The sequence below is a fragment of the Hypomesus transpacificus genome, chromosome 9 (genome assembly GCF_021917145.1).
Source record: "Hypomesus transpacificus isolate Combined female chromosome 9, fHypTra1, whole genome shotgun sequence".
Classification (NCBI taxonomy): Eukaryota; Metazoa; Chordata; class Actinopteri; order Osmeriformes; family Osmeridae; genus Hypomesus; species Hypomesus transpacificus.
In genome coordinates this window covers 1,611,929-1,637,110 of record NC_061068.1, presented here as the reverse complement: position 1 = coordinate 1,637,110, position 25,182 = coordinate 1,611,929, and the positions used below count along the sequence as shown (strand labels likewise).

The window sequence follows — 25,182 nt, the reverse complement described above, 5'->3', positions numbered from 1 at the left end:
CTGTGTGACTCTTCCCAGAAACTTCTGGGGCTCCACAAATTCCAACAGATCAACACTTCAAGGTCAAACACATCTCTGAGACCAGTTAGTGGCGAAGAGCTGGGTATCCACTGTCTGTGACCATATAAGGGAACATGTTGTGGTACCAAATGTCTTCGTCTTGCCGATATGACCTTCATGGAGTGCCTGTTAAGCTACCGTAACAACAAAAGTTCCACCGTTGATTCACAATTCAGTTTTGTCAAACATTATGGCTGGATCGCGTGGTACCATTTACATTTACATTTAGTCATTTAGCAGACGCTCTTATCCAGAGCGACTTACAGTAAGTACAGGGACATTCTCCCCGAGGCAAGTAGGGTGAAGTGCCTTGCCCAAGGACACAAGTCATGTGCACCGGCTGGGAATCGAACAGCCAACCTTCAGATTACTAGCCCATAGCTCTAACCACTCAGCCACCTGACTCCCCTAACCAGTTTGTTCTAACTATTTTTACATGGTGTTTATAGTTGGTGGGTTATGTAAAACTATTACCCCTGAAGCCGACAGGTCATGTACCACAGCAGAAGAGTTTAAAGAATGTGTTCCTAAAGCGGTGCTGTTTGGGCTTTGGTATCCCGGACTACAAGGCTGGTAGCCTAAATGGTAAAATAAATCTGATTCTCTTCTGATAACTCTTTGATTAACATTTTCAGTGGCCTGCAGACTTGCATTTCCTTACAGAATTCCTTTCGGATTTTGTCAGCGAATGACTATGTGTGATCAAACAGTCTATTTGCAAACTACTCGCCACACTTGCACTATATCTCTTTTGTTCCACTGCCCGAGTGACAGGCTATTGCGAGGTTCATCCGCCGATGTCGTCAGACTAGGGGGTGGAGCTACGGTGTTGCAATCAAACCGAGTGCGCGCATCACCCCGGGTTTTCGATACTTCACAGTACTGGAGGCACGGGGACAGGACTGGGGCCAGGTAGACCATTTAAAGTTGCCTGACGGGTGGCTGTAAATCAGTAGTTTAGACAGTAGATACCTGTTTAGGGTCCGTTCAGAAAAATTAGTATACACTGCAATGTTGATTTAGCATACAGTCCTACATTTTCAATTAGTATATGATTATTTTTTTCAAGTGATTAAATGAGCGTCAGATAATCTTTTTGTTTACTTGGAGGATACTTCAAGCTACAATTGATCAGGATAACTCTTTCACCATTATTAAGCAAGACCCATTGACTACTACCAAGATTTCGTAGCTTCCACGTTGCAGTTAAGAACTTCGACAAGAGACCGGCTCATCACAGCGGGAAGAAGAAACAAAGGCGATCAACAGGAGAGCACCGGCTGTTGTCGCTACCGTTATTGTGTTACTTTAGTTACAAATAGTCTGATTTATCGAGACTCAAAAGGTAACTCGCTTTTTTGCACGGCCAAATAGACGAGCCGGTTATTCACAAGAGGAGAAACTAGAAGTGTACATCGTAACCGAAAGTGGCACAATATTGCAACATCCAACTTCCATTCTCTTCCAGTGTGGATCATAGTAGCCTACTCAACAGCCAAGGTAAGCTGACTGGTTTTGTTCAATACATTTCATCATGTGGGTTACGTGTCGTTCTTGTAACACACTGATGGATCGAACGTGCAATGTTCATTGTGCGTTTTATGCTAGAAATTTAGTTATTGTCTTTGTTGTGTCCTGTGGAGATATTATGTTGCAAAACGACACCCCCTATTGGTTGTAGTAGCCTAGAGTTGCATTGTGTTGGGTTGTTACTCAAATGTTTATGTTATTACCTCATCCATCTGAAACGATAAATATCTACATTTTTAGTGCGACAACCCCCAGGGTTTTGATGCATTCTTTATAAAAGTGTATCAGGTAGTAGCCTACCAGTTGAGCACATAGAGAGGTGTCGCAATCTTTACCGTGAGGCAACGTTGCGTCATAGCTTGCAGTCAGTGGAGTTTCTATTTTCATATCAGTTATAAATGACTCACGAGGATACGTAGGCGCATTTCGAAAGTACCATGCATTTATCAAGACAGCTCATTTTATCCATTACGTCAACCGACCACACCATTATTTGACGTTGTTGACTCAACTTTTAACAGTAGTGTTTTATTAAGCTGTCATTAATGACTAGCACAAATAGGAAACTTAGTTTAGCTGTGTAGGCCAAAGTATGACCAAATCCCATTACTACAAGTCTTGAGAGTGTGAGAGTGTTATTTGTGGGAAGGAAAGTGGTTTCACGGAGCGCATGTGTATTCCAACGTATGTCTGAAAATCCCATCATTGTTGGAATCCTGCAGATGAGTGTGAACTTGACCTCCAGCCCTGCCACCTCGGCTCCGCCCCTGTGTCTAAAGAGGGCGGGGCTTGATGACCCCGAGCAAGAAGTACAGAAGCACAAGCGCCCCCGCCTGGCTCCTCCCCCCTTCCCTGGCTTGGCTCCCTGCCTCAGACCTCGCAGCCACAGCCCCGCCCCTCCGTGTGCTGACAGCCAATGTGTGTCCAGCATTGGCCCATACATCCTGCTGGAGCCCTGCGAGGGGGCGGAGACTTTCCGAGCCATCCACAGAGTGACAGAACAGCAGTACACCTGCAAGGTACATAGCTGTCTGAATACCTGTCTGTCTCTTCACCTGTCTGTCTCTTCACCTGGCTCTCTATCTCTCTGTCTGCCTGTTTTTTTCTCTGACTGCCTCTCTTGTGAATTGCTTCATATCAACAAGCAACCGTTTATAACCGGTTTAGTTGCCAGGTTACTACATTTAAGCTGTTACCACCACAATATTCCCCGTAGCTGGCATTATTGCCAGGTAACCGCCGGGTAAACTAACGTGTGTGGTTGTCATTAGGTGTTTCCGTTGCGCCGGTACCGGGAGGTCGTGACCCCGTACGCCTGCCTGCCGCCTCACGACAACGTCAGCCGCATCTCGGAGGTCCTGGTTGGCCACGATCGGGCCTACCTGTTCTTCCAGAGGACGTACGGCGACATGCACTCCTACGTCCGTACGTGTAAGCGCCTGCAGGAGGCCGAGGCAGTACGCCTGTTTGGCCAGATGGTGGCAGCCGTGGCTCATTGCCATGCCAACGGCCTGGTGCTCAGAGACCTCAAGCTGCGCAAGTTTGTCTTCGCCGACCCCCAGAGGTTAGTAGGATGAACCGGTGTGAACTGTACAGGTGTGTGGTAATGTTGACGACGGAGGCAAGTGTGTGTATGTGTGTGTGTTAGTTGGTGGTGATAGTAATGTTGAGTGTGTGTTGTTGATGGTTAGGATGACTGCGTGTGATAACAATGGTGTGATGTGATGATAATGATGGTAGTAGTACTGGTGGTTACTTTAATGGCGATTGTAGCTATGATGCAATGCCTGACATTTCCACCTCCCTCATCTAGGACTAAGCTGCTGCTGGTCAACCTGGAAGACTCCAGCCTTTTCCATGGCAACGACGACTCTCTGACGGACAAGCACGGTTGCCCCGCCTACGTGGGACCGGAGATCCTGATTGGTGGGCTGTACTCTGGGCGAGCTTCGGACGTGTGGAGCCTGGGTGTGTGTGTGTACACCATGGTGGTCGGACGCTACCCCTTTCAAGACACAAAACCCGCCGCGCTCTTCACCAAGATACAACGAGGAGCCTTCACGCTTCCCGATTGGTTGTCGGCTCAGGCCAGGTCCCTGATTGGCTGCATGCTCCGTAAATCGCCCTCGGAGAGGCTGAAGGCCTCAGAACTGCTGCTGCACCCCTGGCTGACCAACACACACACACACCACCAGACACTCACACCTCTCACCGCACAAACACACTCACCTCTCAACACACACGCACGGTCCAGGTCGTGCTCTGACCAAGTTGTTCCTACTTACACACCCTCCCCATAACCCCCCCCCCACACACACACACACGCACAACCTATAACAGACACACAGTCATCCCAATGATAACACACAAAGCAGAAATCCCTCTCGGGGTAAGATAACTAACCAGCCATTGGGCTGTGTCATTGCTGTGTCATTGCTTGTTGAACTAATGATTGGACCTATACCTCAAACTGACTGAAACAGAATCCTGGAATACTTGATGCAAATTCTGTGCCTTTGTTGCAGTGTTGTTTACATTCTACTTCTCTTTCTGGACTCAACCAATAGAGTGCCTTGTTTTCCCCTTCCCTTTGCTGATTCGACAAGTACAAAGCTTATCGTCACCAAAGACTTCCCACCACAAAAACCCTGCAGATCACAGGAGATCACAGTGTCATGATTGTAGGTTCTCACTGTTGATCCTTTAGCCTCGGTTAGATGACGTGGTGACCTGATTGTTGCTGAAGATTTCAGACTAACAGGAAACCGTGTCTGCGTTAAAAAAACACCAATCTACACTGCAACGTACCACACTACACACTAATGCACATACTCGCACTGCCAGTGATCAGTGGAAGTATATATTTTGTTTGTTTCGTACCATAAAATAATAAAACTTAAACAAAAAAAACTTTGGGGGGGGTTTATGGTTCAACTGCTTTTCAGACACACAGGCCTGACTGCACGGTACATGGTCAAGAAACACAGACACCTTTATTGTACAAGACCTTTATTACACGTAAAACACACAGGTCATGTGGACTACAGATACACACTGCAGAGGAGTACAACCTAAACATTCTCAGACTTTCCAGAGCTAGTCTGATGTAAGCTGCCATAGATGATACAATCTGCAGCACTATGTTTCTCAGATGGACAAAAAGTCTCTAAAATAGTCCTGATGGAACACAGCCCTATCCTTAACTAGTGCTTAACACGCTGCAGTGGGAACACAACTCCCTTAACCAGAGGTGAATCTATAAATCTGTAAGATTATTGTTCTCACTTCATTGGATCCTGGTTAAGATTAAACTGAAAGCAGACTCTCTCTTTGTCTCACATCAGACCACAACAAAACAGGCCACTTTCTCAGTTGGGACCACTCCCAAACATACTAACTACATCAAGATGGCTGCCATTTTGTCTTTTTTTGTCCCATGGTCTAGAGCATTCCTATGACATCATCCAACTTGGGTATAATATGACCTCTACAGGTCAGCCAGGAAAACTGGAATGGTTGACGGTGGAGAAAACGATACATGAAAATGTCATCAGACCTCACAAACAACCAAGCTTAACATAAGGCATCACAAAGCATTTAGCTTCTGACGATCACAGTAACTAGGTAGACAGAGTGGAATCCAAACTGGGGTGGAATGGTAAAATAAAAGATATGAACAGCAAAAAAAAAAAAAAAAAAACTCAAACAGGAAATGGTTATCATTGGAACAGGTGTAAGAAATCATATTGTTTTGAATCAATGACATCACATCCTGCCTACAGACAACCAATGGGGACTTTAGGGCCTACATGCCAATCAACGTGCAGGGGGGGCGTTGGTAAGGGAAGCAAGGGGAAGGGGCAGCCAGTCCACTACTGAAGGAAGGCAGTCTGCTGATTCACACTGGTCAGGAGGTACAGGCAGCACCGTCTCCTACTCTAACACCAAACTTCCCATAGGGACCAAGGTCTGAATTCCCCTGGTCTGCTGTCTGGATGAAGAGGATGGTGTGGCTGCGGAGGGCGGGGTGCCTTCTGAAGAGGGGTCAGGGGTCAGGGCTGTTGTCTGGGAATGGGAGGCGTCACTAAGCACACAGAGCCCCATACCTGCAGGGACAACACAGGACTAGTAAAACATGGAGAGGGAGTGTGTGAGTGTGTGTGTGTGTGTGTGTGTGTGCCTGTGTGTGTGTGTGTGTGTGCCTGTGTGTGTGTGTGTGCCTGTGTGTGTGTGTGCCTGTGTGTGAGTGTGCCTGTGTGTGTGCCTGTGTGTGTGTGTGCCTGTGTGTGTGCCTGTGTGTGTGCCTGTGTGTGTGTGTGCCTGTGTGTGTGTGCCTGTGTGTGTGTGTGCCTGTGTGTGTGTGTGCCTGTGTGTGTGTGCCTGTGTGTGTGTGTGTGATGTCCTCACCTCTCCTCATCCATGTCTTCCTCCTCCAGCTCCAGATCCAGCTCCTCATTCCCCATCCCAGAGCCTCGCGGGGCCATGAACACACTGACACACGCACACACACACACAGAAGCGTGAGTTCACCAAGCTGTGTGTGCGTGTGTATATGTGTGTGTGTGAGTGCGAGTGTGTGTGTGTATGTGTGTGTCTGACCTGACAGAGCGGCAGGTAAAGAAGACGATCCTCTTCAGCCTCTTGTTGTAGAAGAAGTAGTTGAAGGACCAGAGGTTTCCCTCCTCTCCGTACGGGTCAGAGTCCAGGTCCGGGTTGTAGCTGCAACACAGACACCCTATTACTAACACTCTGGTCTCTCACACTTACACTCCAGCACAGGAGCACTTTACTCACACATCCCCAACTGCTCAGTTCAGACAGCCAGGCAGGCTGGCAGACAGAGCTAATCTGTAGATGTCACACTCAGACAGACAGACAGACAGACAGACAGACAGACAGACAGACAGGCAGACAGACAGGCAGACAGACGGGCAGACAGACAGAGCTAACCTGTAGATGTCACACTCAGACAGACAGGCAGGCAGACAGGCAGAGCTAACCTGTAGATGTCACACTCAGACAGACCGACAGACAGACAGACAGACAGACAGACAGGCAGGCAGGCAGGCAGGCAGGCAGGCAGGCAGGCAGACAAAGACAGACAGACAGGCAGGCTGGCAGACAGAGCTAACCTGTAGATGTCACACTCAGACAGACAGGCAGGCAGACAGAGCTAACCTGTAGATGTCACACTCAGACAGACAGACAGGCAGACACAGACAGGCAGGCAGACAGGCAGAGCTAACCTGTAGATGTCACACTCAGACAGACAGGCAGACAGACAGAGCTAACCTGTAGATGTCACACTCAGACAGACAGATCTCCGTGTCGATGGCCTCCCACAGCTGGGCCTGCAGGCGGCTGTACTCCTCCCCTGCAGCAGCAGACAGACTGCTGTTCACGGCGTTGAACACCTGCACAACACACACACACACACTACTGGATTATCATCCTTATAGATGATATACTCGTCCAGTAGTCTGTGTTGGTTACATGCTCATTGCGCGCACACCCGCGCTCTTACCCAGTTGAGGCTGGGCTCCCTGCTGAAGTCGTGGCTCTTGGTGCGGCTGAAGTCGTAGTCTGGTCTGAAGGACTCGTTGAGGGTGGCGATCAGGTAGAATAAAGTCTTCCTGCTGCACTTGTCAGACAGAGGCCCCTCCCCCTCATCCCCACTCTGGCTGTGGCTCAGCCTGCAGCACGGGCACAAGCACAGCAGCTCGTACGGGCGACACACACAGGTTGCGTGTGTGTGGGAGAGAGAGAGAGTCAGACAGTGACAGAAGTTCACTGTCTGAGTTCTGAGACAGTTCTGTCTCAGAAGTGTGTGTGCGTGTTCTGTCTTACTTGTTGGGGCTGATGCCGGAGGACTGTGGTGGAGAGAGAGCTTCCAGGACATGAGGGAGCCCCTCCTGACAGAACTGCTTAAACATCTGCTTGTCCTCCCCCGCCATTTTACAGGAGTAGCTCTCAATCCTGTGTACAGAAAAGGAGAGAGAGAGAACATAGAAAAGAGAGAGGGGAGGAGAGAGAGATATATATATATATAAGAGGGGAACAGAAAAGGGAGAGGGGAACAGGTGAGATAATGGGTTACCATAACTCAGTTTACATCCAAGAATATGCACGCCTGGTGAGCCATGAGTTTATGCAAGACTGAGTAGTTGCCCAAGGCTAGAGCTGGTGTCCTCTTACCGTCCTATTATCTGGCAGTCTCCAGTTTCAATGGTGAGTCGGGTGTTCATGGCCTCAAAACTGGAGTTTTCCAGGAGTTTCATCTTGCCGCGCAAGTGTAATCAGCGCACAAATGTGTACAGAAAGACAGAACCCTATATCACCTATGCTGACACTAGTGGACAAATTATCAACACTAGGTGGATACAGATTGACAGCTTGTGGGTTGTCACTTTGGGAGTAGCTTAGCTCCACTGGCTATTTCCTTCAAAAGTTCGTAATGTTATTTCGTCTTCAGCTCGGTAGCCGTCCCGTTGGTAAATGACGCAAATGTGATAACTGCTGTGCTTCCCTTGCACACACGGGACACAACGGGTCGTACTGGTAAACTCGCGCACTACACGGTTATTTGAATCTTGCTATCTGGATAACTGTTGCAGCTATCGCTCAATTCAACACAATGACTATTTTAACCTCCAAAAGCATTGATTGTACGAAAAATACAATTTACGGATGCGGTAAAGATCTTTGTCGAGGGCTTAAGGCACTTATATGTTTGATAAAAATGTCATCCTTCTTACTGTGAAATTTCCAATACCTGCCATTAAAAAGACTGAAATTAGATTCAATATTCTTCATCCCAGCTTTAGTGTCAGAACGAGAAGAGAAATCCAAGGCTTCTCAAAGCCTTTACTGTCGCTATTCACCCAAATGTGTGTTTATAAGCAGCGCAGCTGCAACCCTGGTTTGTTGTTTTGGTCTTTGCAGGAGGAACTGTCAGGGAATTAAGCTGTTTCCTGTTCCTCTCGAGCCCAGTTCCGCTAAGGAACTCCCACATTTAACCACAGGGTGGTGACATAACGCCGTAGACTTATGAAGCAGCCCCTCAACCACCTCAGGCATGGTAACATATCTGAACATGCACGAGTTACATTTGTAATAACCTACCTAAAACCTTACACTAGACCTACATTTAAAACTTTAAATAATCATATTCTACTGTAAAGAAAATAAATAACTATTTAATGGACCAGCACATTGGGTTAGTTGTCAGAATATGTGACCCCACTGTAGTTGCTTTATAAAGGAGTTAACCTTCAAAATAGTTTGGGGTATTTATGTCATCCCTTCACACTAATCTGGACACGTTTTCTTATTTATAGTCTTCACAGAGTCAGTACCACAGAGGTCACCATATATTGTAAGTACAGTAGCAGCCGTCAGAATATATGACCCCACTGTAACTGCTTAATAAAGGAGTTCAACTTCAAACTATTGTTTGGGGTGGCTATGTCATCCCTTCACACTAATCTGGACACATGTTTTCTTATTTGGAGTTGTCACAACGCTAGTACCACAGGTGAACAAAGCGGTATATTGAAAAGCCATATTGAATTAAATTAAATTAAAACAGAAATCACATTTCAGGCATTTAACACTTTCCTAGTCAGAGTTAGCAGGGGGTGCATTTCGGGGTAAGGTTATGACTATTCTAGGGCCCCCTTTTTTCATGGGGGCCCAAAATTCCTGGCGGCGCCCCTGGCTGGGGTATATTTCCTCAGAATGCGATGTCATGGAGCAAGAATGTTGGTTAGCGTTCGTTACTATGCGTTTTAAATTATTAATTTTCAGGATTTTGGGTTAATATAACATCTGTTATTTAGCTAGATAACTGATATTCTTCTTTTGAATTATATAACAAAGAAAGTATAATGTGAGACATGTATCTCCCCTCCGTTGGGTTGCGATATCAACACGAAATCCTTCACTTTTTGAATCTGAGTGTAAAAAGAAAAATATAGTATGAAAGTTTTGAAAGGTTTATTTTTTTTATTTTTTACTAGAAACGTTTTTGTGTCGTGTTGTGTGTTTGGGAAAAATCTACAAAAGTTTAACAAAAATGTTTTGCATTATTGATGAAGACTGCTATACTCTACTACTCTGCTCTGCTTTTAATCTATAGGCCTATAGCCTACTCTGTTTTAAGCTTCTCTATTCCCATCTCTTCTCTCTTTTTTCATCGAGTTTCTACAAAAAAGTTTCAACAAAACAAATTCCAAAAAAACCTTCTGAAGAAAAGTTTTGATAGGTAGAAATATTTTTTTCGAACGGATTTAGCACATTTAGCACGGCTCAGTGTATTTTTGTATTAATGAAGTGACGTCCATTTACCAGCGTGACACTAAAACTGGTAGTAGTAATGTCAACTTTTTACTAAATCATAGCCCAGCCCACACTTCTTAACTTTAACTTGAGTGAAAAGTGTAGTCAGTACTTCATCTTTTACCCGTCAATTTAACCTCTCTGAACCTACAGAAACAGGTTGTATGCATAGCCTACTGCCTAGAAAATAATAGTTTGCTTTTCACGACGTAGCTATGATCACGAAATAAAAACATATATCTTTGGATGAAAAAACACCTGTGAGGACAGTGCTTTGGGGAAGGGGCGGGGGATCACATCTCTGACTCGGCAATTGATTAATCGTTGTGTTTCATCCCGACTCCGGATATAAGGATCTTGTGTCCGAATATAGTTTCGTCACGACGTGCCCAGTTTCACTTTCCATTTTCCTGCTTTGGATGACATTGCTTACAAGAGAGAAGGTATCCAGTCCTTTGACCTTTAAAGCATCGTACACGTTCTGAAGGAGAGTTTAAAGAGGTAAGTTTGTTGTGACAGTATGTGAATGTAAATGTTTTGCACTGTACACCGCCGTAACTTTTCCTCTCCCTACTTCTGTCTTTCGGTTTTAACCGCACGCCCTATTTATTGCTTCGGCGTCGGTCAGTAGTTGATTACAGTTTCGAATGTATAGTTCGAAAAAGCAAAGCATATAACGTCCATTAGCGGTGTCAAAGTGATGCTGTTAGAGTTCCTCTGACTTCAGTCTGAGTTATGATATTAGCTGTTTGTAATAGAATGTAAGAGGAACAAGGATCAGAGTCTAGTTCATGAAACCATTGCTGTGCTGGAAAAAAACACAACACAGCCTAATAGACCTAAAAGTCTTTTAAAGGACCTGAATGCATGCAACTTTGACCATTGGCAAATGTTTCGGTATATAGCACAGAAAGCATATCATCATATCATGTTTCTTTGTGTATGTGAGTATATATGCATTCTGACAAGTTAAAACATGACTGTATGTGTTCTTTTAGTATACATCTTTTCATCCAAGTAAATAGAAACAATAGAGGCCATATTCACACTACTCCTTACATTCCAGGTTTGTTTCTGTTTCGATGAGGTAAAATGATGTCAGTGGCTGAGGAATCCCTAAAAGAGGGTAGGCAAAATTCACAGAACTCTGTGTAAAAACAGTTGTATTTGTTGACATGGTAATGGGGGGGAAATGTCATTAAATGCATAAGACTGATAGTCTTGTGTCGAAGTTTGGGCTGTAAAGCATGGAGTCCAGCCCTTCCCATGTTTTGTTAACCTGTGTGTGCGTGTGTGTGTGTGTGTATTGCAGCGGAGGAACTTGCCCAGCTGCTTGGTGAGGCTCTGAGCAGTGGAGACAAAGAAGAGGCCCTCAGATGTTCAGAGCGCCTGTCTGACCTGGGGATTCCTGTGAGCGTCAAGGTCTCCAATCTGGCCTACCCACAGGATGACATAAAGTAGGTCTACATTAACCTTTAACCTCCCCAACCTTTACCCCTAAACCTAACCATAGGCATGGCCTAAAACAAACACATAGCAGTGCTTTACGCAATGTGTTTTTTGTCTGTGAGAGAAAGGGAGAGAGAATGCGATATTAGAGAAAGGGGGGAGGGAGAAAGGAAGGGAGTGAGAGAAGGACAGAAGAGTGTGAGCCAGTGTGTTAGCTGTCCCTGTCCCTATTAAACCCAGACTGTTCTCTGTCCAGGCTGAAGGTTGGGGTGGGAGACTCCCAGTCAGAAAATTACATCCCTGTGACGGTGCTGGTGTCTGTTGACATGACCATCTCTGAGCTGAAAGAGAAGGTACCTGTTCCCTCCATTCTGCCCAGACCCAGACCAGTATTGCAACTGACACCCTGACAGCGTTCCTGTCCCTGCGTAGACCAGTCTCTATCCACCTGTCTTTCCCCTCATCGCTCTCTAACACACTGTGTGCTGCATTGATTATCCAATGTTGTTTTGGGATATTCCTGTATTCCTCTGGTCCACAAGTACCCTCAAACATCACTATAAGCATACATTATAAACATGAACATATACATTCAAATTCCCTACATATCAGTAGTGACCATAACTTCCTATCTTCTACAAAGTAGTGGCAACAGTAGCTTCACATCCAGGTTAGATGTGACTGTGTGTTTTCTATCCCTGCAGATCAACAGTGACTATGGGTTCCACCCCTACCTGCAACGCTGGGTAATTGGAAAGCGTCTGACCAGAGACAATGACACGCTATACAGTCACGGCATCTGTAAGAACGGCGACCAGGCCTTCCTGTACATCCTGTCCTGCCATGCTGCCAAACTCACCCGGCAGCACCACCTGCAGGACCAGGAGCACAGACTCCTTGACGGTAAGATACGGCTTGGCAACGTCAGTTGGTGGCCAGATTAGAAGTAACTGAACAACAACAACCTAGTTTTTGTTCTTGTTAAAACCATGTGCCTTAATACTCAGGCATGACTAAATCCTGGCAAACCTGGTCTTGATTCTGAAGATTTTTTGCAAAAGGGCTAAAATGACTACATGTAAAAAAATGACTAAATGTAAAAGGGTTACTGTGGATTATGTGGTGGCAAGGCCAGGCCGATTCAGCCAGGCAGTAGTTAGCTGGGTTTCAAACAGCTCATACTGAAGATTTCTAAAGCACATTTTCTGTATCTATCATCCAACATCCAAGCTACTTCTCTGTTGAAATATCCTCAAAACCATTGGCAGTTGACCAGAATCCTTGCCCTTGATTGGTTGCTGTTAGGTATATATGAGTCTGTGTACTCGGCGGAGCCTCAAGCGCTGGCTCAGAGTGCCATCGAGAAGCCGACCCCGCCTCCTAAACCCGCGGTGACACGTCCTCCACCTCCTCCACCCAAACTACAGGTAGCACAGCACCCCTCGCTCTCCCTGGACCCAGTTATAAGAACATGAGCGTTGGAATTGATCACTGTTAGAATGCATTACACTTGTGTGTGTGTGTGTTGTTTCTGTGTGTGTGTATATGTTGTTTCTCTGTGTGTATTTATGCATGTCGTTTCTCTGTGTGTGTGTGTGTGTTAATGTTGCGTCTCCGTGTGTGTGTGCGTGCAGGTGGGTTGGTCGTGTCCAGAGTGTACCTATGTAAACAAGCCCACCCGGCCAGGCTGTGAGATGTGTGGACATGAGAGGCCTGCAGGGTACCAGGTACCTGACATCCACCAGCCAGACCTGGAGGAGATACACCGAATACAGCAGGAAGAGATGGGCAACCTACAGTACCACCAGGTCAGTGTGTGGACGTGTGTCAGTTAGATCAGGGTTTCCCGCAGCACTTTGCAGTTAAGGCGGCCGCTTAAGCAACACACGCCTGCACACCGGTCCGCTGGGAAACCTCACCCTACCACCTTAACTAACAATTTTTTGGGCGGGAAACCCCGTAGATGATACGGTATATTTATTTATTATTTCTTTACATTTTGTGTATCTGTGTTTGTGTGGGTTTTTCTCCCTTGTAGGTCTTGCAAGAGGAGCGTCAGAAGAACTTCCAGAGCCTTCTGGAAACTGACTCCCAGAGTTTGGTCCCCAACACACACAAGGTGCTCTGCCCCATCTGCTTCAACTCCGTCCCTCCAGGAGAGGGCGCCACTCTCAGAGAATGTCTGCACTCCTTCTGCAAGTGTGTTATCCTCCAAACCACTCTATACAAAGTCTTCCTGTATCATACTGTATATGTTAAAGTACATATTACTGGCCTAAACTTTGTAGTATAGATTTGTGCTAAACTTGTCCTAATCAGAAGGGTTGACTAATACTATCTCCTATGTAATCTGTAGCTAGTGAAGGATAGTAGTTAAATGGCAAAATAAATATATGATCATAATGTAAACCGAATCACTGGGATGATGACTTCAGGCTCGCTGAACATCAGATTGATTGACTGACCCTAACAGGGAGTGTCTGAAGGGGACCATAGTGACCAGCATGGATGCCGAAGTGTCATGTCCCTATGGTGATGAGAACTACAGCTGTGAAAGCAAGCTTCAGGACAGAGAGATCAAATCTGTGAGTCAGCTGACCCTGATCTGACCCTATAAACATGACCTTGATGTGACCTCACCCGACCCTAACATGCCCCAGACTTAACCCTTTAACCTGACCCTATAAACATGACCTTGATGTGACCTCACCCGACCCTAACATGCCCCAGACTTAACCCTTTAACCTGACCCTATAAACATGACCTTGATGTGACCTCACCCGACCCTAACATGCCCCAGACTTAACCCTTTAACCTGACCCTATAAACATGACCCTGATGTGACCTTATACACCCGATCCTAACATGCCCCAGACTTAACCCTTTAACTTGATCCTATAAACATGACCCTGATTTGTTCCTCCTTGGCTGTACAGCTTCTCACCCCAGAGGAGCACCAGAAGTTCCTGGAGTTGCGTCTGAGCATCGCTGAGACTCGGAGTGAGAACAGCTTCCACTGCAAGACCCATGACTGTGCTGGCTGGTGTATCTTTGAGGATGAAGTCAACGAGTTCAACTGTGAACTCTGCAGCGAGACCAACTGCCTCCTCTGCAAGGTGAGTGTGCGAGTGTTGGTGTCGCCTTTGACGCACCGACGGCCACAAATGCCATAGTCTTTGAAAACTAATGATGACTGCCCGTATTCCCCTCTGAAGGCAATCCACAAAGATATGAACTGTAAGGAGTACCAGGATGACCTCCGCATCAGAGCCGAGAATGATGATGCAGCCAGGCAGACAACCCAGATGCTGGAGGTACGTGACCGTTGACCCCTAACCTTGTATAAAATTAAATATAAATATATATATATCTCTATTATATGGATCTTATTATATGATATATTGCAAATGGGCTGCCAACTCCTTATGGAAAGTGGAAACTAACCTTTGGCCATGTAGTGTATATAGTTGTGTTTGGCAATTTTTTTATATTGTAGTGTTAAAGTGCGGTTTCATTGTTGTTGCGTGGTACTGTTTGGCTTCCAGGGCTTGTTGCAGAGTGGAGAGGCCATGCACTGTCCCAAGTGTAAGGTCATAGTTCAGAAAAAGGATGGCTGTGATTGGATCTGCTGCCTGATGTGTAAGACTGAGATCTGTTGGGTCACCAAACAGGCTCGCTGGGGACCCGAGGTAAGAGGGACCCCTGACCTTTTTAGACCAAACCTGACCTTAACTGATGGTTACCGAGCAGTGCATTTTGATTGGCTGTGCCTGCTTCTTTCTTTGGAATAATCTCTGATCTAACATCATTGGTTAGTTAAAGCCACATACCTTCATTTGGGCAAAAGCAATCAAAACAACTGTGGTCAAAGGGTTTTCTGAGTCTGTCTATGTGAGTTGCCGAGGTAACCTGTGTTTGTTGACTTGCAGGGAAGAGGAGACACCTCAGGGGGTTGTGGCTGTAACTTCAATGTGGCTCGCTGTCATCCCAACTGCCAGAACTGCCACTGAGACCAGACTCCTCTTCATGCGTGCTCCATGGTTGCCCTCGACTACAGCACTGTACTACAGTGACACTGCTATCCTATTTGTTTCTCTCTATAAGGCAAATATTAAAAAAAAAATATATATGGTTTGTGAAAAGCCTCTAAAGAAAGTACAAATTACCACCACAATCATGGCTCTATGTATCCACAAACAAGGCGATTTGTGTTGTTATAATGTGTGAAGTACAGTAGACCAGGGGCGCCGTATAGGGGGAAAAAGTTATGAAGATTCTAAGGGGGCCCTGACTGACAGGAGCCCCCAAAAATAATCGAAAAAAAAAAAAAAAAACGAATAGAAAAACAAAACGAATAGAAATTATAAACGTTTTTTTGTTTTTCATGGGGCATGAAATCCCGGCATCGCCCCTGCAGCAGACTAACATACAGCTGCAGTGCTGAAACAGGTGTTATAGCTGTGTACAGGATCAAATGTGTTTGTGCATCGTTGGGGCTGTGGTGGAAAATATAATTTCCTTTTTTAAAAGGCTTTCCACAAACCCCAATTTACCACAAGAAATTGTCAAACAAAAGGACCGTACAGGCTAGAACTGTGGACCTCTTCCTCCAGGTGAAGGAGTCATGAGTCCCCCTCGTCAGGCTCCAGGCTCCCACTCTGGAAGAGGCAGTTAGATCTGACCCTCACTCTTCTTGGTTCCTCATAGAAAGCACTTTATAACTTTACCTAAAACATTTTTTGTCTTGTTTCTTTGGGGGTTTATTAAGCCTTTCTTCATTCTCCAGGTGTTTGCTTTTCCAGGATGTGCTGTGATATTGGGATCCATTTTGTTATAAAACTTGTACAATTTTACAAAATATGGTTGTGAATGAGAATGTCTTGTTTAGGTTGTTTGTATTCATTCCATGTATGTCAATTTGAACTTGATTCTTTATGCTGAATAGGTGTGTTGATTAACCTATGCAGTGTTGAAAATGTGGCTTGAAATCTACCGTCTAAGCCTAATCAAGTGTGTTTTGTTGATAAATATAGGTTTAGTCTGTTTTATAATTACATTACTGACACACATCAAAATGGTGTAAAAAATATATTTCGTGCAGAGCTAATTACAAATGCAATTGTTTACAACTACCAAAGAATGAATAGAAATGTCATAATTTTGACTTTACATCTTTAAAACTGTAAAGTGCTCTCCTATTTTTGGACAGTGCCAATGGAAATATTTACAGCTACCCGAAGAAGAACAATAAACAGAATTGTGAATTTACACAATAACTTATTACTTTACCACACCCAGTACAGTACCAGCTACGTGCAAGGGTTTATTACAGTATGCTGAGCCACACGTCATCCTAACTTTGACCCGTTGTCAGCCTTCTTGTTGGTCGTCATCAGTAGCACCATCTCAGCTCAGGAATCAAACCTTGATCCTCGTAAAGGAGACGTGACTAGTAAACAAGCTAGGCTAGTCATCTAGCTAGCAGGTCACAGCATTGCGAATATGTAGCCGCCAGATGATAGCACTATACTTCGAAACTGATAATTATAATATGGCGGATGGTGTGATGGCAAGCAATATAACATACGGTCAATTTCTGAATGACATTGCTTCCCAGCTTGCTTGCGTTCAACCCACCGTGGCCTCGCTAGCAACCAGCTAACGTTAGTTGGTGGGTAGGAGTTGCTATTAGCAGACAGACTGAATTTGGCTAACGTTAGCCGTCGATCTAACGACATTAAAATGGTAACGAGGTTGCACTAGCTAATAGCAGAGGGAAAATGAAGAGATCTAGAAGTGTTGGTGCATCTTCACCTTTAAATGGAATTGGAAGACACGGTAAGTCAAGCCATATCAAGCTATAAAATACCACCTAGGCTATAGTAGCTAGACCACTGTAGTACAGCTAGCTACTGTAATGTTGCTTGCTGGCAGCTGGCTAGCAGCTGGCTATCTATGTAAATCTAAATGGACGAATAACAGCAGCTCCCGACAGTTAGTTGTCGTGGTAGAGCTAATACACTAGCTTGGTACAGTAGCTAATCTGCGTGAGATATGTCAATGTCGCCGTTAACTCAAGAGGTGAGGCGGGTGAGGCGGAATTTCAAGATGCCTTGACAAACTAGTACACTGACTGTTCGAAAGCCAGCTTGCTATAACGATAAACAACAGTAGGACATACTAAAAATGTCAATCTGCTAGACAAATTGTTTACTGACGGCTAAATGATGTCTGTCTGGTGACGTGGACTCTACTGCATAGTTTAATTTAAATTCCCTGATACATTATCTGAGATTGACTGTAGGACACAGTTTGGGTGAAGATGAGATTAGTGAGTAACGTTACTGGGTTGAGAAGTGTAGCTGGTCAAGACAGGAGACAAACTCGATCAAATCAGGACCAACGGAACTGCAATATTCTGATAGAAAAAGAATAATTGTGTCTCGGACAATCTGCTGCTACTTAAAAAAAAGTATAAAGCAAATGGGGAGAGATTGCTACACAATCAAGGGGAAAGGTTGAGTATTTCATCACACTCCCTAAATTTTAAGATTGGCTAACCTAATCAGAGTATACAGTGTTAGGTCTATGTGTGCTGCTTGTTGATACGAAAGACTTAACACGATTTGGGAGGATGGAGGGTCATGTTTGGCAGACGTGCAGTTTATTAGCCACAACACTGGCTAGGACATGGTGTAGACCTGGTAAGTAAGTGCCACTTGTGGCTGTACTGGTTAGCTACCGTCAGGAAGGGAGCCGTTGAACGGTTAGTTGGATGGCGTCTTCACCGGCAGCTCGTGTCTTACGGCAGACGGAGAGTCCCGGAGGAAGAGGAAGGAGGCGGACATCTCGCAGGCTCTGAACGTGACTCCCGTGGATGTGGCAGCCCTGAGGAGGATGGCCATCAGCGAAGGAGGTCTGCTCTCCGACAACATCCGCTGTCTGGTCTGGCCACGACTTCTTAACGTGCCCACCCACAACCTGCCAGAGAAACCAGGTGAGGAGCCCAGATACCTCAGAAACACAGGCCACAGATTACATACAGGCCACAGATTACATACAGGCCACAGATTACATACAGGCCACAGATTACATACAGGCCACAGATTACATACAGGCCATAGATTACATACAGGCCACAGATTACATACAGGCCACAGATTACATACAGGCCATAGATTACATACAGGCCACAGATTACATACAGGCCACAGATTACATACAGGCCACAGATTACATACAGGCCACAGATTACATACAGGCCATAGATTACATACAGGCCATAGATTACATACAGGCCACAGATTACATACAGGCCACAGATTACATACAGGCCACAGATTACATACAGGCCATAAGGCCACAGATTACATACAGGCCACAGATTACATACAGGCCACAGATTACATACAGGCCACGGATTACATACAGGCCACGGATTACATACAGGCCACGGATGACAAATACAGGCCACGGATGACAAATACAGGCCATGGATGACAAATACAGGCCATGGATGACAAATACAGGCCATGGATGACAAATATGGGCTGTAGATGACAAATACAGGCCCGAGATTAAACACAGGCCAGAGATTACACACAGGCCAGAGATTACACACAGGCCACAGATTACACACAGGCCATAGATTACATACAGGCCATAGATGACAAATACAGGCCATGGATGACAAATACAGGCCATGGATGACAAATATGGGCTGTAGATGATAAATACAGGCCCGAGATTAAACACAGGCCAGAGATTACACACAGGCCAGAGATTACACACAGGCCAGAGATTGCATACAGGCCACAGATTACATACAGGCCAGAGATTGCATACAGACACAAGGAATACACATACAAGGAATTTGACTCAGTTTCAGAGATTACACACAGGCCAGATCTTACTCACAGGCCAGAGATTGCATACAGGCCAGAGATGAGAGATATAAACAAGAGAATATCTCACATCTATATAAACAAACAGACACGGACATGATACTAAGACGGTAGCATCTTTTGGATTTCAGAGTTGGTTGAGCGGGAGAATAACAAGGATTACAACCAGGTCCTTCTGGATGTCCAGCGCTCGCTACGAAGGTTCCCTCCGGGTGAGTATCCTAACCCTGAACTCTGACCCTAACCCCAACCCAATCCTAAATCCAGGTAGTTAAACAGAGTTGTGCCACTTGGCGGAGTCAAGTTCAAAGTTAATATCAGAACTTTATTGGCCAAGTATGTGAACACACACAAGGAATTTGACTTTGTTTTTGGTCTAAATGTACTAACCCTAAAATAAACTTAAAGGAAAGTAAACTGAGCCAATATAACTTAACTTAATAATATAACTTAGAGCATGTTGTCGGGTACTGGAGTTGTAGGATTGTTCAGCAGTATTTACCCTACCTTAGAGAAGCCACACTGCCTTCACATGGTTGCCTCAAACCCCCTGGCGTGCAGTAGTAGGGTTAGGGTCAGGGTTGACCTTTGACCCTGTGTGCAGGCATGCCTGATGAACAGCGCGAGGGTCTGCAGGAGGAGCTGATTGACATCATCCTGAGAGTTCTGAAGAGAAACCCACAGCTGCATTACTACCAGGGTTACCATGACATTGTTGTCACCTTCCTATTGGTCTTGGGAGAGCGCATAGCAACCGCGCTGGTTGAGAAGCTCTCGACTCATCACCTCAGGTACCCCTTACTCACTACACCCTACTTCACAACACCTTACACACTTCCTTGGACACTACTTCCTAGTGCATCGCATGCACACAATTTACTCTGTTCTACATGCCACAGTGTTGACAGTACAAGTTAGCCTCTACACTTTGAGCATATTAGCAGCACATTCTGCATGCTGTTGACATCCCATATAAATGGGCTACCTTCTGCTGACACTAACGGTGCTCCATGTCGGTGCTGATCGGCAGGGACTTCATGGACCCTACGATGGATAACACGAAACATATTCTGAACTACCTGATGCCCATCATCGAGCGGGTTAACCCGGAGGTGCACGATTACATGCAACAGTAAGTAGCCAGCTCGCCTTAGTTTCCCCCAAATTCCAAGGTCTATCCAGTCAGATTCTTAGGTCTGTGGTAACATTCAAAAATCTGTGGCATAGATCTTAGATTAGAATGTTAGACACAGAATGTAGAATCTGTCTGACTTTCATTAGACCTCAGAATCTAACTGTTACCAAAATTCTAAGATTGTTACCTCAGACCTTTTTGTGTTCACACCAAAAGCGAAGGGAATAAAGCTAATTTTAGCTTTGCGTTCATTTGTGTTTATTCGCGCGAATCTCTGACCCTAACCCTGAGATTTTACCCCTCCAAAAAAGACGGATTTCTTATAACCAATTTTCAACTCAAGTGAAAGATGTAATAGACGTGAATCGCGAATTTGCGCATGTTTCCATTGACTGTACATGTAATGAAAAATGTCTTCGGTGGGAACGTAGCATTAGAATCAGTTTGACTTCCATTAAACCGCAGGATCAAACTTTCCCATAAGTCTTTGAATGTTACCCCAGACCTTTGACCCTGTGTAACCCTTCCCATAGATCTGTCTTGACTGTATCCGGTATGTTGTGTGTCCCAGGGCAGAGGTGGGAACCATCTTCGCCCTGAGCTGGCTGATCACCTGGTTCGGCCACGTCCTGTCAGACTTCAGACACGTGGTGCGGTTGTACGACTTCTTCCTGGCCTGCCACCCCCTCATGCCCATCTACTTTGCGGCTGTGGTGAGTCTGGGCTGCTACCAATGTTGGTGTGTGTAGGGAGTTAGGTGGCTGAGCGGTTAGGGAATCGGGCTAGTAATCTGAAGGTCGCGAGTTAGCTTCCCGGCCGTGCCAAATGACGTTGTGTCCTTGGGCAAGGTACTTCACCCTACTTGCCTCGGGGGAATGTCCCTGTACTTACTGTAAGTCGCTCTGGATAAGAGCGTCTGCTAAATGACTAAATGTAAATGTGTATGCTCCATGCGCGTGTGTGTGTCTTCAAGCACGTCTATGTGTCTTAATAAGTGTGCGTGTGTGTGTTCCAGATTGTGCTGCACCGCGAGGAGGAAGTGCTGGACAGTGAGTGTGACATGGCATCTGTCCACCACCTGCTCTCTCAGATCCCTCAGGACCTCCCGTACGAGACGCTCATCAGCCGGGCTGGAGACCTCTTCGTTCAGTTCCCCCCCTCAGAGCTCGCCAGAGAGGCTGCCAGCCAACAGTTAGGCTTCCTCCTCCTCACCCTCTCACTCCTCCTCCTCACCCTCTCACTCCTCCTCCTCACCCTCTCACACTCCGGGGCTGCGTTTCCCCATCACGATGGATCGTAGCAACGATCGAGCAAAAAAACCCGAAACCATCGATATTTCTTATGTGCGTTTCCCAAACATGCTCGTAGGCTAATCTATGCGCTTTCAAGAGCTACGAATTTTCAAGAGACACTTTAGCTACGATGTCTATGGGAACGGCCTGTAAAACTAAGATTTGTCCTACGATGGATTCTACGATCAACTTAGGCTTACGACGCTTTCGGGAAACACAGCCTAGGACTTTACTCTGTCCTCCTTTCTTTCCCTCCCTCCATACATTGCCCCCCCTCCATTGTTCCTAACCTGCCCATCCCTTCATTCAACCACCCCCCCCCCCCCCCCCCCCCCCCCCCCTCCATTGCTCCCTAACCTACCTGTCTCACTCTCCAGGACGGCTGCTTCCACCTTCAAAGACTTCGCCCTGGCGTCGGAGCAGCAGCGGCCAGACTCTGTGCTACGGCGCCGACGGCGCGAGAAGCAGGCCGCACTGGAGAGCTCGGGGGCGGGGCCTATGACGGTGGTCCAGCCCTCTGCCACCAGGCGCTATATCCGATTGGCCGTCATGGGACTGACCGTGGCCCTAGGGGCTGCGGCCATCGCTGTGGTCAACACTGCCCTGGAGTGGGCCCCCAAGTTGGACCTGCATCTCTTCCCCTGACCTCCCCCTCTCCCCGCCTCCTTCCCCCTCACCACCCTCCCTAACCTGACTCCAGCAGGCGCTGTAGAGCTCTCACTTTGTGTTGTCTTTAAAGATGGAAGGTGGAGGGAGGCTGGTGGGGTTTCCAGGACTCTGAAAGCAGAACGGTTGCGAGCACCCAATGCCTGGGTTAAGAGCTCATTCTGTTGACTAGCTTGGCAGGGAATGGACTTTGAACTGCCAATTTAAAGAGAGTTAGTGAGCGTATGAAACATGTGTGTGTGTGTGTGTGTTCGCTGTCTGTGTATGTATGTGTGTGATCATGAGTGCTTGCAGGCATACGTCTAACTGCTTGAGCATGGGAAGGTTAGGAATGGACAGTTGTTTTCTGTTTCCCCCAGGATCTCAGAAGCAGTCATTCTCTCTCTCTCTCTCTCTCTCTCTCTCTCTCTCTCTCTCTCTCTCTCTCTCTCTCTCTCTCTCTCTCTCTCTCTCTCTCTCTCTCTCTCTGTCTCTCTCTCTCTCCTCAGTTTCTACCTCTCTCGCTCCGTCTCTCTCATCACTCTGCGATCACTGTACTGAGACCAAATACACACCATTAAATGAATCACACTTCCTTATTTCTAGCACTTAATTTCATCATGATTATCCATATATCCTTTTAAGAAGTTATTTCTTGATATCTACAACCACTACACTATAAGATGGAAACAACGAAGGGGTTTGTGTCACGTGACTGAAGACAGGCGTCCTCTTCCTGTTTCCTTAGGGATTGAAGTGTGTGCTTCAGAGGTTCAGATATCACCCTTATGTTTGCTCTACAGCCTACCATTAAGGTTTTTCCCCTGGGTCTTGGGGGGGGGGGGGGGGGGGGCTTGTTTGTGGGAAGTCCCACATGAATTCTCTCTGAAGCACACTTGTAGACTGTCGTTCGAGTATGAAGCTCTATAACAATGTAAGGAAACTTCACTCTTGTCTACGTCCTATGTCCACAGCTGTAATCACTGGATGGCCTGGTCTTCTAGTCCACTTCCTGTTGTCTGACCTGCAGACACAGTAGTGATTTGATGGTCCTGCCACAGAACTACAAACATGGACGTTGTTGAGGCTGAAAGAAGGATACTCTGGTGCCTGCATAGTTTCAAGTCAATAAATATAACAAGTTATTCAGTATTATTTGCTGTAGATTGTGTTTTGTTTTTGCACTGAAATGGGTTTATCCCATGGGTTTTATTATCATTGCACTAAATCTGCCTTTCATGTTAATTTCTGTAAAAAAATGTTTAGAAAATGACAAGATGTACAATTATAATAAACGACTTAGGATGGATTCCCTGTGTTCTTTGTGGTGTTTGAATTCTAGGTATAAGGTCAGGGACAAATCTGACTGGTATTGTTAAGGCCATTGCTCCCGATTCCTTGGGCTTGCTAAACATTGTTTGGCTTTCTGGTCTCCTCGCGGTAGCATCCCAAGGGTCTCCTTAACCTTGCCTGTTAGGTGGTAGAAAGTGACATATGTTGGTAAAACCCCCACGGCCGATGATGCAATACTAACAGTCATGAGAAGCCCCTGAGAAGACGTTGTATTTTGCTTCCCGGAATTCCCTGGAGCCGCAAAGACTTGTTTCTTTGTCTGATTCTGTCCTCTACCTACCTACTATAGATCAGACAGTGATAATTTTTTTATAAACATGTAATGTATTTTTTATTTACTGATTGACTTTGTTGAACTCCCTTTGTAGTGTTAAGGATAGTGTAAACTGGGTGTTGAGAGGAAGAATGATACATGGTTAAGCATCGGACCAAGTTATTTGTAGTTTAATTAGTAATGATGCAATCACAAGATACACAATGAAAACAATACACCAAGATGTCCGTAGTCTAGTACAATGAATCAGTCGATGATGCAACAGCAGTCATCCCACCAAAACAGAGTATAAGATTAGAACGAACGAAGGCCTTCGTTGAGAAAGTGGTCGTGACAGAATATCAGAGAAAGTTCTGCCCCTCCCAAGTTCTGTCTCCCCGCCCTTGGGAGACAGATCTTGTACTCCCCAGAGAGGGAGGTCTGGTGAGTGGCCATTGGTCAGGAGACCTTGGGGTGGCTATTGTTAACCAATTAAATGTCCAGGGCGTTCATGCTGGCGCAAGGTGGGCAGTCCACGGACCTGGTGATGTTAGGAGAGGGAGGGGGCAGAGAAGACCCACAGGTCTGGTGTTGTTCAGGGAGGGGGGTGGACAAGACCCACAGGTCTGATGCAATCCAAGGGGGGGGGGGGGTTTGAGTTCTCCAGAGTTGAGAGCAGGTCATCTCGAGGTCCTGATGATATACGGGGTGGGGTCTTCAAGGGGAAGGGGAGAGGGTAAGACCACTCCTAGGTCAGATGATGTAAAGGATAGTGTAAACTGGGTGTTGAGAGGAAGAATGATACACGGTTAAGCATCGGACCAAGTTATTTGTAGTTTAATTAGTAATGATGCAATCACAAGATACACAATGAAAACAATACACCAAGATGTCCGTAGTCTAGTACAATGAATCAGTCGATGATGCAACAGCAGTCATCCCACCAAAACAGAGTATAAGATTAGAACGAACGAAGGCCTTCGTTGAGAAAGTGGTCGTGACAGAATATCAGAGAAAGTTCTGCCCCTCCCAAGTTCTGTCTCCCCGCCCTTGGGAGACAGATCTTGTACTCCCCAGAGAGGGAGGTCTGGTGAGTGGCCATTGGTCAGGAGACCTTGGGGTGGCTATTGTTAACCAATTAAATGTCCAGGGCGTTCATGCTGGCGCAAGGTGGGCAGTCCACGGACCTGGTGATGTTAGGAGAGGGAGGGGGCAGAGAAGACC

General features: G+C 46.0%; 4 protein-coding genes across 4 annotated transcripts; 3 read left to right on the top strand and 1 right to left on the bottom strand.

Annotated features, from left to right (window-relative positions):
- Positions 1-914: 914 nt before the first annotated feature.
- trib3 (tribbles pseudokinase 3) lies at positions 915-5,351 on the top strand. The gene is made up of 4 exons (XM_047025486.1): positions 915-1,560; positions 2,313-2,609; positions 2,862-3,154; positions 3,404-5,351. Exons 2-4 carry the CDS (start codon positions 2,313-2,315, stop codon positions 3,888-3,890), a joined length of 1,077 nt encoding a protein of 358 aa, XP_046881442.1. The 5' UTR covers positions 915-1,560; the 3' UTR covers positions 3,891-5,351.
- Positions 4,617-8,552, bottom strand: maf1a (MAF1 homolog, negative regulator of RNA polymerase III a). Its single transcript, XM_047025487.1, has 7 exons — positions 7,786-8,552; positions 7,438-7,566; positions 7,115-7,283; positions 6,883-7,004; positions 6,190-6,309; positions 5,998-6,081; positions 4,617-5,696 (listed from the first exon to the last, which is right to left on the bottom strand). Exons 1-7 carry the CDS (start codon positions 7,866-7,868, stop codon positions 5,675-5,677), a joined length of 729 nt encoding a protein of 242 aa, XP_046881443.1. The 5' UTR covers positions 7,869-8,552; the 3' UTR covers positions 4,617-5,674.
- Positions 8,553-10,255: 1,703 nt separating this feature from the next.
- rbck1 (RanBP-type and C3HC4-type zinc finger containing 1) lies at positions 10,256-16,632 on the top strand. Its single transcript, XM_047026365.1, has 13 exons — positions 10,256-10,428; positions 10,994-11,053; positions 11,240-11,384; positions 11,633-11,729; positions 12,081-12,279; positions 12,682-12,803; positions 13,011-13,184; positions 13,415-13,575; positions 13,850-13,961; positions 14,313-14,492; positions 14,592-14,690; positions 14,922-15,065; positions 15,306-16,632. The coding sequence occupies exons 2-13, from the start codon at positions 11,020-11,022 to the stop codon at positions 15,384-15,386; spliced, it is 1,548 nt and encodes a 515-aa protein (XP_046882321.1). The 5' UTR covers positions 10,256-10,428; positions 10,994-11,019; the 3' UTR covers positions 15,387-16,632.
- Positions 16,633-16,755: 123 nt separating this feature from the next.
- tbc1d20 (TBC1 domain family, member 20) lies at positions 16,756-23,661 on the top strand. The gene is made up of 8 exons (XM_047024852.1): positions 16,756-17,214; positions 18,188-18,373; positions 19,412-19,492; positions 19,885-20,071; positions 20,311-20,412; positions 20,987-21,128; positions 21,431-21,606; positions 22,085-23,661. The coding sequence occupies exons 1-8, from the start codon at positions 17,157-17,159 to the stop codon at positions 22,350-22,352; spliced, it is 1,200 nt and encodes a 399-aa protein (XP_046880808.1). The 5' UTR covers positions 16,756-17,156; the 3' UTR covers positions 22,353-23,661.
- Positions 23,662-25,182: the final 1,521 nt, after the last annotated feature.